We start from the raw sequence: 10,383 nt of genomic DNA on the forward strand, positions 1-10,383 counted from the left end.
CGTACGCTCCTGGACATAACCTTGGACGTATCGTCCACGGGTTTCCCCCTCGCCCTGGGCCTGGGCCTGGACGGACCCAGACTTGAATCCGTGGACTTGAACCGGTTCTGCCGGGGCAGGCGCTTCGCGTGCAGCTACTGCGGGAAGTGCTTCACGTCCTCGCGCAGCCTGGAGACGCACGTGCGCGTGCACACGGGAGAGCGTCCCTACAGCTGCGCTCAGTGTGGGAAGCGCTTCACACAGTCGGGTCATCTGAAGACGCACCAGAGCGTCCACACCGGCGAGCGTCCCTTCGCCTGTCAGCACTGTGGCAAACGCTTCGCTGGGAAACAGAACCTGAGGATCCATCAGCAGAAACACCACACAGGAGACAAGGGTTGACCCGGACCTGGACCTGGACCTGGACCCGGACCTGGACCTGTGGTTGGATGAAGTCCTGACTCAGGGTCTAAGCTGACTGCACTGTGAGCGCCACCTGCTGCTGCCTCCTGACAACACAGTCAGCTCAGAACCTAGTCAAGTAAAATCACTCATTTTCTCCATGGACTTTGGTGAAAGAAAGAAAACAATCTCACCTACGTCCAGGTGGACAGCCTCTCTCTGAAGCTGGGTGTAGCAGCAGGGGGCGCTCACAGCACAGTGAAGGGTAAAACTCTGCTGCGGAATAAACGGGTGTTCTTGAACCTTCTGATCTCCAGCTGGTCTCAGATCAGTTCTGACCTCACTCATGTAGACCATGTGATCCTTGGTTTGAATTAAAGGTTTAGATGAAACAGTTCCTGCGTTTGTCTTTGTCTCCCACCGTCAAAATAAGTTGTCTCTCATTGTAAACAAATTAAAGATCAGTCCCCTGGTCTGTCCCCAGGTCAGTCCACAGGTCAGTCCACTGGTCAGTCCAGAGGTCAGTCCAGAGGTCAGTCCACTGGTCAGTCCAGAGGTCAGTCTACAGGTCAGTCCAGAGGTCAGTCCAGAGGTCAGTCCACAGGTCAGAGTTAAAATACTAACACGTAGTATTTATCATTGGTGAATGTTGACAACTTGAATTAAAATGTACTCTTTTATTACAGTACTGTGTAGTACTAGGTCAAACAAAAGTTTAAATGAAAATATATATTTGTGTGTTTTGTGTCAGAGTCACAGAAGCCACGCTCTTATTTTGAAGGGGTTCCCGGAAATGTGCTTTCGGGCGGAAACACATAATAAACATCCGACTCCGTTGTTTGTGTGTAGAGATTATCGTTTGTGTGTGTGTTTGTGTGTGTGTTTGTGTGTGTGTCCGCTGAACAGACACACGGACACGGACACACACCACCGTGGAACTGCTTCCCGCCTCTCCGACGCTGCGGCTCCTTTTTCCCGATCCTCTTCCAACATGGCGACCGTCGCCAGCAAAGCTCTTCACGAGCAGCTGAGCCTCATCATGGCGGCTCTGACCAAGGCGGCGGTGGCGGAGATCTGTGAGGTGGTGGACGAGGGCTACGCTCTGCTGCAGCTGGAGATCAGCCGCCGGAACCAGGAGAACGAGGCGCTGAGGAAGAAGCTGCACCTCATCGAGTCCATCGTGATCCGAGGAGCCGGAACCAGCGGCGGTACCGGAGGAGGAGGAGCCAGGGGAAAGGTGGCCGAACCCGAGGTCGTGACGGTCGCAGTGGCGGAAATACCTCCACGGAGAAGCGGCGACGGTGGAGGAGGAGCGGTACTGAAGGAGGAGGTAGTCCACCATCACACCGCAGGCGGTTACGATCGATTCATCGACTAATCGATACGACTCCTCTCCTCCCAAATCAAATCAAATATATATATAAATGTGTGTATTTATGGTTAACTGTTTTTGAACAGACTATAATTATAAACAGAACCAGGTGGATGTAGCTGCTGAGGCTAATGTGGACCAGGTGAGGTCCAACAGGAGGCTCGTGGACCACCGTGTCTGCAGATGACACGTCCTCTGTGGTGAGAGTAGGTGGAGGCGGAGCAAAGGTCAACAAAAGGTCAAGACAGAACAGGTGTATGTCAGGAGGAGTGGGCGACGACGAAGATGGGAGGAACAGGTGGAGTCGGGGGGTGGATGGAGGGAAGGTCAAAGGTCAGGTTCATCAGACAGCAGTGAGAGCTGCTGGGAGGTCAGGGCAGAGACAGGAGGAGGAGGAGGAGGAGGAGGAGACGAACAGTTCCAGTGACAACAGTACCGTGTTTGTACCTGCAGCTTCCTGATGTGGTGCTGATCAAAGACGAAGACTCCGACAGTGACGACGCCTTCGACGAAGGTTCGGTTCTTCTCCTTCTTTAGTCAATATTTTCACGAACTACTGGTCACACCGCTGCCTCCTGTGGTCAGCCTGTGGTAGTGCAGGAGGCAGCGGTGTCATCGGTTCTGATCCTGATCTCACATGACTCTTTTCTCTTCACGTCAGAACACAGAACCTTCACGGACGGAGGCCCGGCGGTCCGGTCCGCCCGGAACAGCTGCGCGGGGAAGCGACCCAGAACGGGAAACGATGAAACCGAAAACTCCTCGCCGTCTTCGACGTCTTCTGAACACGTCTCCCTGAAGACGTCCAAGCTGACCTCGGCGTCCCAGAAGACCACCGCGGCCGTCTACGCCCTGGAGTCGCCCCACAGAGAACCCGGCTGCTCGGGTCAGGTGGGCGCAGAGGAAACCGAGTCGCTGTGTTCCTACTCCTCGCACATGGACCCCGGCGTCCAGGCGGTCCAGCAGCAGGACTACGCCCTGGTCTCCCCCAGCTCCAGCAGACAGACTTACTTCAGCAGCAGTTCGTTAATGGAGTCTCCGTCCAACAGGGTGGAGGTGGACTTCGGTCTGCCCTGGACCAAACTGTCCAAAGGTTCTACACCCCTCGCTCAGTTTCAGCCAAATGAAAACATGGACTCGGACGCCTTTGGACTGAAGTTGATCAGCGTCTCAGGCTCGGCGTCCACCGACGGCCCACTGTCGGAGCACAGCGACTCGGCCTTCGAGTACGAAGACATCGACATGTTGAGTTTCTACAGGGAGCAGTCGGCTCAGCCGGGTCAGCCGGGTCAGCCGGGCGGCGCTAGCACCAACCCGTCCCGTGTGAAGCGCTTCATCTGTCCTGTCTGCAGCAAGACGTACGCCACGGCCCAGAACCTGGACGTCCACATGAGGATCCACAGGGGCGAGAAGCCGTTCGGTTGCAGCCAGTGCAGCAAGAAGTTCACGCAGTCGGCGCATTTAAAGGCGCACCTGAGCATCCACAGTGGAGAAAGACCTCACGCCTGCAGGCTCTGCCCCCGCAGCTTCATCGCCAGGTACAGCCTGAAGCTCCACATGAAGAAGCACCACCCTGAGGCAGGAGGAGCCGCACCGTGACCGGCTCCTCCAGGCTACACCCCGGGAGAACCTCCCTGGTACCACCTGACCTCGACCACCACCCAGACTCTGTGGAGGAGACCAGGACTGAGGTCCAGACTGGACAGGAGGAGACCAGGACCTTCTGGAACCAGGACAACTCCCTGCGACCTCGACTGTAGACCACCTGAGAGACAGACCGACGACAGACAGACTGCGGCGGCATCAGTCAACGACCAAAGATTTTTATTTAAAAGGACTTCTGACTAACAGAGTCGCCCCCTGGTGTTGGTTCAGTATTTGGTCTCAACAGGTGTGAGAACACTGGTGTTGTGAACAACGCCACCTCATGGTCTGTGTCAGCTCTACATGCTAATGAAAACTGTGTTTTTAAAGACTTCCATTTTTACACAGTAATCTGATAAAAACTTGAAGTCGTTTCTGGTTCTTTGTTATTTTCTCCAAACATTTGTTTTACATGAAACACTGAAAAAAAACTTTGTCGTGAAATTAAAAGTTACTCATTTTCTGCCGAGGCTCCTTGGATGATGATGATGATGATGATGATGATGGTGAGTCTATAAAAGGCCGTGTGTTTGTCAATAAACCACCAAAGAGCGTGTTTTTTAAAAGTTAAATGAAGATTTATGGTGAGTCTATAAAAGGCCGTGTGTTTTTTTTAAACGAGTTAAAAGATTTTAGAATTAATTTCTAGTTTCCTTCATTCGTTCGTTTTAAATATGAATCCACAGGAAAAAGGAGAGAGTAAAAGTGCACACCTGCCGTAAAGTAGTCGTGATTGAGGTGACAATCAAACACACACGGTGTCACCGGATCACCGCGATATCTCAGCTGCTAATCAAATGTCACCAAACACCGGTCGATACCGTCACCGTCCTCTGTCGTCGTTAAATAACCGCCTTTTAACCGAACACAAACAGAACCGACGTGGACCTCAGAGCTACCGTTCCTCCAGGAGTCCAGCTTCGGTCCCTCACAGTTCAAACCAGACCGGAAGACAATTACGACCAACACTACGCATGCGCTCGCTCCTGACGTCACTTCCGATTAAGTCCCCTCTGTTTACGGCAGGGTGTACCGTGTTTACAACAGTCCAGAGGAAAAGCGTTTGTTTTCCTCCGCGTTCTCCCCGCTGCTGGACACGAGAGCACGCGAACTTCCACATGTCTCCCGCCACCTTCCACGCACAGCTGGCGGCCATCATGGAGGTTCTGGCGAACACCGCGGTGGCGGAAATCTGTGAGCTGGTGGACAGCGGCTACTCGCTGCTGCAGCTGGAAATCTCACGCAGCCGCAGGGAGAACGAGGTGCTGCGGAGGAAACTGCGGCTCATGGAGCTGCGAACGGCCCGTGGGACCTCTTTCAGAGCGGTCACCGCTTCTACGGGAGTCAGTGGCAACGCGAACGGCGGCGGCGGCAGAGGGCGCCCTCGAGCTCAGTCACCAGGACGCAGTCGAACCCTGACAGGTAACCATGAGCATTAAATACTGATAGTTGGTAATGAAGCTGCTGTTGTGGATCAGTGTCAGTAACGAAAATACGTCAAATACGGAAACGGCGGCTCATGGAGCTGCGAACGGCCCGTGGGACCTCTTTCAGAGCGGTCACCGCTTCTACGGGAGTCAGTGGCAACGCGAACGGCGGCGGCGGCAGAGGGCGCCCTCGAGCTCAGTCACCAGGACGCAGTCGAACCCTGACAGGTAACCATGAGCATTAAATACTGATAGTTGGTAATGAAGCTGCTGTTGTGGATCAGTGTCAGTAACAAAAATACGTCAAATACAAATAAGATGATAAGAACTCAAACATTTGTATCGAACAAATAAGATGATAAGAACTCAAACATTCTTATCGTATTGGTTTTTGCTTGCGCTTTGAAAATATCGTCTTACATGCTAAAGCTAGGGCAACCTGTTGTTTGTTTTTTTTTTTTCAAAATAACTGTATCTTACAGGAGAGGTGTCGCCTCAGACGCCCCCTGCTGGCCCTGGAGCAGGCAGCTCGGCAGTGCAGGTACATTCACAGTGAAGACGACTGTTGTTGTCCTTCTACAGCTGTTGACCGTCTCTGTCCCTCTGTTTCTCATGGCAGCTTGCTGCAGGGGAGTCCATCAACCTGGAGGTGGCGATCAAGATCGAGGATGAGGAAGAGTTGTGGTCTAAGTCGGAACAGAGAAGTACGATAACATTTATTTCTTTTCTTTTTTTTTTTTAAAGGAAATCAAATTTAATGCACTGATAAAGTTTTAGCATCTTCAAAGTGTAGCCGTTAGCACAACCCGCCGTAATTCTCTACAATCTCTGTTCTTTGTCCCAGCCAATGAAGCCCCGCCCCCATTCTCAAAACTCCAACAGGAAGTAGCCGCTGAAGACAACGGCCAAGACTCCTCACAGTCGTGGACGAGCGGCGAAGTTAGCTCCACCTCCACGTCTCTGCAGAAACTCCAGAGCGACGGCGACGGCGCCGCCTCGGACTGTCCGACGCACGAGACGTCAGTTCTGCACCAAGGCTCCTTTACCCACAATCCCCTGAGTGAGGAGCCGGGCTGCTCATATGAGCTCAACACTGCCATCTTGAGTTCATCTGCAGCTCCAGATGATGAAGGTGACGGCGGCGAGTTCGTCGTTGGTGGAGGCGAGGCGACGATGGAGGGGTGGAGTCAGGGGGGCGAAGTCGGCCGAGCACAGAGCGGCGATGACGCTGCCGCGTTTGGTGGTGGGAGTTCGCGGTCGTTTGTGTGCAGCTGCTGCGGGAAATCGCTGGCGTGCCTGAAAAACCTGAAGACGCACATGCGCGTGCACACGGGAGAGAAACCGTACGTGTGCGCACTGTGTGGCAAACGCTTCTCTGACTCCAGCAACCTCAAACGCCACCAGAGCGTGCACACGGGCGAGAAGCGCTACAGCTGCGCGCACTGCGGGAAGCGCTTTGCTCAGTCGGGCTCGCTCAAGGTGCACATGAGCGTTCACGCAGACTCCTCGCAGTTCCGCTGCCAGCGCTGCGGCAAGACCTTCATTTCAGGAATCCACCTGCGGAGGCACGCAGAAACGCACGAAAATGGATTCACAGGTGAGGGGGTCTGCTGAGAGCGCCCCCTGCTGCTGGATTCAACTGAGGCGAACCATTGACCAAAAGACAGAGCTGATCTATGTGGTCGTAGCTCTACTACGGTATAGTTCAGTTCATAGACAAAAAAACATGTTTTACCTGAGTCCTCCAGTGGGCGCTCACAGCACAGCCAAGACTCGATCCAGTGGGCGCTCACAGCACAGCCAAGACCGAGACTCAGATCAGATGGATGAAACAGAAACAGACGATCCTGAGCGTGAGCTCCACCTGGCGGCACTGCGGGGTAAATCACTCAGAGCATATTTAGGTTAACTTCAATATTCTGGTCACTTGTGTAAAAATATGTCATTTTGAAAATTTCTCAAATTTTTTAACTGTTCGTTTGTCTGAGGTGTGAAAATATTTCAATAAAACCTCAAGAAAATCCTGTGTTTTAAATATTTTAAATGAGAATTCAATTAAGACAAGTGGGAGGTAAACCTTTGACCACAGCGCCATCACGTGGCCATACGAGGGTCGTGAACCCCTCAGGTCAGAGATATGACAAGGTTGTCAAAAAAAAAACAACAAAGTGAAAGAAAAACTTCAAAGAAAACTAAACTAAACCGCCACGAAAAAGAGAAAATACAAACAGAAACATCTGAAGAAAATGTCGTTTTAACAAAACAAATATTTTTACAAAGACTTCAGGAACAAGAAGATCAAAGGAAACCAGGAGTTTATTTTCCTGTAATAATCGTTATCACATTAATAAGAACAACAATAAAAGTGCAGAGACGCTGGTTCTAATGAGGAATAACAGAAAAAAAAAAAAACATTAGAAATGTTTGGCCACAAGGGGCAGTGTTTTCTCACAGTAAGGTTAGTCAGATTTTCTGTTTATAAAATATTAGCATCATGTTCTATGTTAGGTTTCACACAATAATACGTCAACGTTACACGTTCTGTTAAAACATCTATAAAACATTAGTGACATTTTTGTCCAATCGTAAACGTGCCTTTAAAACAGAAACAGAAATATATCGTGATAAGTATTATCGTCATCACAACAGCCACGTGATCGTGTGATTTTCGTAACATTTATTTTAGCATAACGACACTTTTCATTGTAGCGCCTGTGGCTCAAATATAAAAAGTATTTCCTGTTTCGGCCTACTGGTTCAACGCCCGGCGCCTCAGGAAGTGACGTCGCTTTTCTGCTTTCACTCGTTTCTCGATGTAATATCCTGAAAAAAAAAATCAAGAGAAAAAAAGAACGTTAAAGAGGACAGGGGTGGACATATGCTGTGAGCGCCCCCTACTGCTCAGACAGATCAGACAGAGTCAAAACTTCAAGGCTGGGTGTTGAACCCTCACCTCTGTCTTGGCTCGTCTCCACAGGCCCATCGGTCCCGTCTTTGTCACCACTGCGGACACAGAAACCGCAGGTCGTTATCACAGAAAAACGTCCTCAAACTCGGAGAAAAGAGAAACGCGAGCGGTCACGTGACCCTTACACATGGACGAGGTCATCACCACAAACAGGACGCCTGTGACGCTGCTGCTCCACCACAAACACCTGCACCAACACACAGAATTCTGGGTAATCATCAGCTTCTTACTCAGACTTAAGCCCCGCCCCCTGGTCAATCACACGGCAGCAGTGGCCAATGGGGATTAAAGCTGTACCTGGAGATCAGAGCTGTGCTGATGAAGACGGTGAAGATGAGGAGCAGGAAGTTCTTGGCCGTCAGACCTGGAGGAAACAGCAACAGTCGAGTGATTGTTGTTAATTATACTAATTATTATTATTGTCATTAACGAGGGACAACGAGCAGCTCTCACCTCCGCCCTCAGGTGGCGATCTGCAGGAGCAGGCATCAGGAAAATAGACGGGAGGGGGCGGGACTTCAGAGAGTCCGCCCAGAGTCTGAGTAAAACTCTGATCTGAGGATCGGACCTCGGAGAACACGATCTCTTGACTGAGTAACGTCTGGGGCGGAGACACCTTGTCAGGATTGGGCGGAGTCTCGGTGTGGTCTGAAAGAAAGAAAAAAAAAAAAAAGTTCAATTGAAATAAATCTTGAATTAAAGTTTAATCAAACGACATCACGGTAACACTCACCGTATCTGAAGCTGATGTCCACCTCTGCACCGCTGCTGCAGCTCAGTGCTGACCAGGATTCATCCAGTGGAGACACTGCTGCCCCCTCCTGGCCGCACCAGGCTCCACACTCCCCATCGTGTTCTTGGTCCAGGTTCTGGTCCTTGTTCTGGTCCTTGTTCTGGTCCTTGTTCTGGTTTATGCTGGGGCCAAACATGCCTCTAAAGATTTTTTCATCCAACCACGTCTGACAGGTTTCTGTGACATCACTGAAGAGGCGGGCCAACGAGTTCCGAGGTTTTCGTCTGCGCCGAAAAATCCTAAAAGTATTTGCGAAAATTATAATTTCATCTAATCTTCTTGAGCTGAAATCACTGATTTTCTCCGTGGACGTTTTATTCTGAAACTCACTGAACTAATATTCATTTCTACTGCCACCTAGTGTCTCACCTGACCAGGTTCTCCTTGTACGACACGTTGGTCTTACATGGCGTCAGAGACACGTTCCCCTCGTGGTCGCGGCAGAAACTTTCCTCCGTGACGTCGTAGTAGCCGTTGGTGAGCAGACGAGGAGAACGGCGGCAACAGCAGGGGGCGCCGTTGTCATCCGAGGAGTAACAGAAGTAAGAGGAGTCAGGAGAGAGGAGGGAGACGTCAAGACTGTGGAGGGAGGAGAGTGTGAGGGAGAGAGCGCACGCACACACACACACACACACACACACACACACCCACATTCAGGTCGTACCTCTGACTGGGGTTTGATCGCAGCCGTCGTTTGATCGGAGAACCTGAGACGAAGAACAACGTTATTTTGTTTTTTGGTTGATGAACTGTTGTTTCTCTTATTTTAAACAGCAGTGAGGTCAAAGGTCAAACTTTATTTTATTTACTGGTAACAAACATTCTGTCACCAGGGTCTGGTTCATGAAGTGGGATCACCAAACTCTGTCACAGCTCTGAGTTTAGTTAAGTCTGAGTTCAGTTAAGCCTGAGTTCAGTTAAGCCTGAGTTCAGTTAAGTCTGAGTTCAGTTAAGTCTGAGTGTGGTTGAGCCTGAGTTTAGTTAAGTCTGTGTTTAGATAAGCCTGAGTTTAGTTAAGCCTGAGTTTAGTTAAGCCTGAGTTCAGTTAAGTCTGAGTTCAGTTAAGTCTGAGTGTGGTTGAGCCTGAGTTTAGTTAAGCCTGAGTTTTTAAATGAACTTGTTTTCATTTTAACTGCGTGTGTTTCTGTACGTACTGGTCACGGCTCCAGAGAAGAACAGCGACATGTTTGACTCCGCCCCCGACTCGTCGTCCAGACACCAACGTCAGTCACTCGGAAGAATTTAATCTGAAAAAAAGAACACATATTTTTGACGCGTCTCTGAGTTGTCGCCCCCTAGAGTCCAACCCAGTTCACAGACTGATCCAGAACAGTGTGGACTGAGTCCAGCTGCTCACTGGGTCACAGCCCACAGTGGACACATCACAGACGGAGCGTCTGCTGGAGGCCCCGCCCCCCCCACTGATCAGCCAATGACCACAGAGATTAACACTGAGGAAGCAGACAGTGGTTCTGATCCTGGTTCTGTTCTTGGTTCTGATCCTGGTTCTGATCTTGGTTCTGATCCTGGTTCTGTTCTTGGTGCTGATCCTGGTGCTGATCCTGGTTCTGATCCTGGTGCTGATCCTGGTTCTGATCCTGGTTCTGATCTTGGTTCTGTTCTTGGTTCTGATCCTGGTTCTGTTCTTGGTTCTGATGTTCTTCATTTATAAACAGAACTCCAACTCCATCACCTGAAACCACCTGTAAAATCCCATTGAAGCTCAGAGGGGGCGGGGCCACGGTTGGATGATTGACAGACTGGAGACACCAGTGATGAGGAGAGAGGATGAGGAGGT

General features: G+C 50.7%; 3 protein-coding genes across 4 annotated transcripts in view; 1 reads left to right on the forward strand and 2 right to left on the reverse strand.

Annotated features, from left to right (window-relative positions):
- Window positions 1–4,240, reverse strand: part of dnaaf11 (dynein axonemal assembly factor 11) — a 13,381-nt gene extending 9,141 nt beyond the window's left edge. The window contains exon 1 of one of the 2 annotated variants that reach the window (XM_025052549.1): window positions 4,111–4,240. The gene's annotated coding sequence lies outside the window, so the exon portion shown is untranslated. The remainder of the gene's footprint in view (window positions 1–4,110) is intronic. The other variant, XM_025052551.1, reaches the window with a different exon arrangement.
- LOC103396836 (uncharacterized) lies at window positions 1,052–6,474 on the forward strand. The gene is made up of 8 exons (XM_025052461.1): window positions 1,052–1,711; window positions 2,207–2,267; window positions 2,415–3,349; window positions 4,543–4,819; window positions 4,876–5,052; window positions 5,307–5,365; window positions 5,444–5,528; window positions 5,669–6,474. Exons 1-8 carry the CDS (start codon window positions 1,175–1,177, stop codon window positions 6,436–6,438), a joined length of 2,901 nt encoding a protein of 966 aa, XP_024908229.1. The 5' UTR covers window positions 1,052–1,174; the 3' UTR covers window positions 6,439–6,474.
- A 648-nt stretch (window positions 6,475–7,122) lies between these two features.
- Window positions 7,123–10,383, reverse strand: part of tmem71 (transmembrane protein 71) — a 4,123-nt gene continuing 862 nt past the window's right edge. The window contains exons 2-10 of the mRNA XM_008335077.3: window positions 9,740–9,832; window positions 9,250–9,292; window positions 8,955–9,164; window positions 8,526–8,824; window positions 8,246–8,440; window positions 8,090–8,156; window positions 7,918–7,979; window positions 7,778–7,827; window positions 7,123–7,647 (exon numbers count right to left, since the gene is read on the reverse strand). Coding sequence (XP_008333299.1) covers window positions 7,624–7,647; window positions 7,778–7,827; window positions 7,918–7,979; window positions 8,090–8,156; window positions 8,246–8,440; window positions 8,526–8,824; window positions 8,955–9,164; window positions 9,250–9,292; window positions 9,740–9,770 — 981 coding nt within the window. The 5' untranslated portion in view covers window positions 9,771–9,832 and the 3' untranslated portion in view covers window positions 7,123–7,623. The remainder of the gene's footprint in view (window positions 7,648–7,777; window positions 7,828–7,917; window positions 7,980–8,089; window positions 8,157–8,245; window positions 8,441–8,525; window positions 8,825–8,954; window positions 9,165–9,249; window positions 9,293–9,739; window positions 9,833–10,383) is intronic.

Source organism: Cynoglossus semilaevis, chromosome 20, assembly GCF_000523025.1.
Source record: "Cynoglossus semilaevis isolate Cse_v1.0 chromosome 20, Cse_v1.0, whole genome shotgun sequence".
Classification (NCBI taxonomy): domain Eukaryota; kingdom Metazoa; phylum Chordata; class Actinopteri; order Pleuronectiformes; family Cynoglossidae; genus Cynoglossus; species Cynoglossus semilaevis.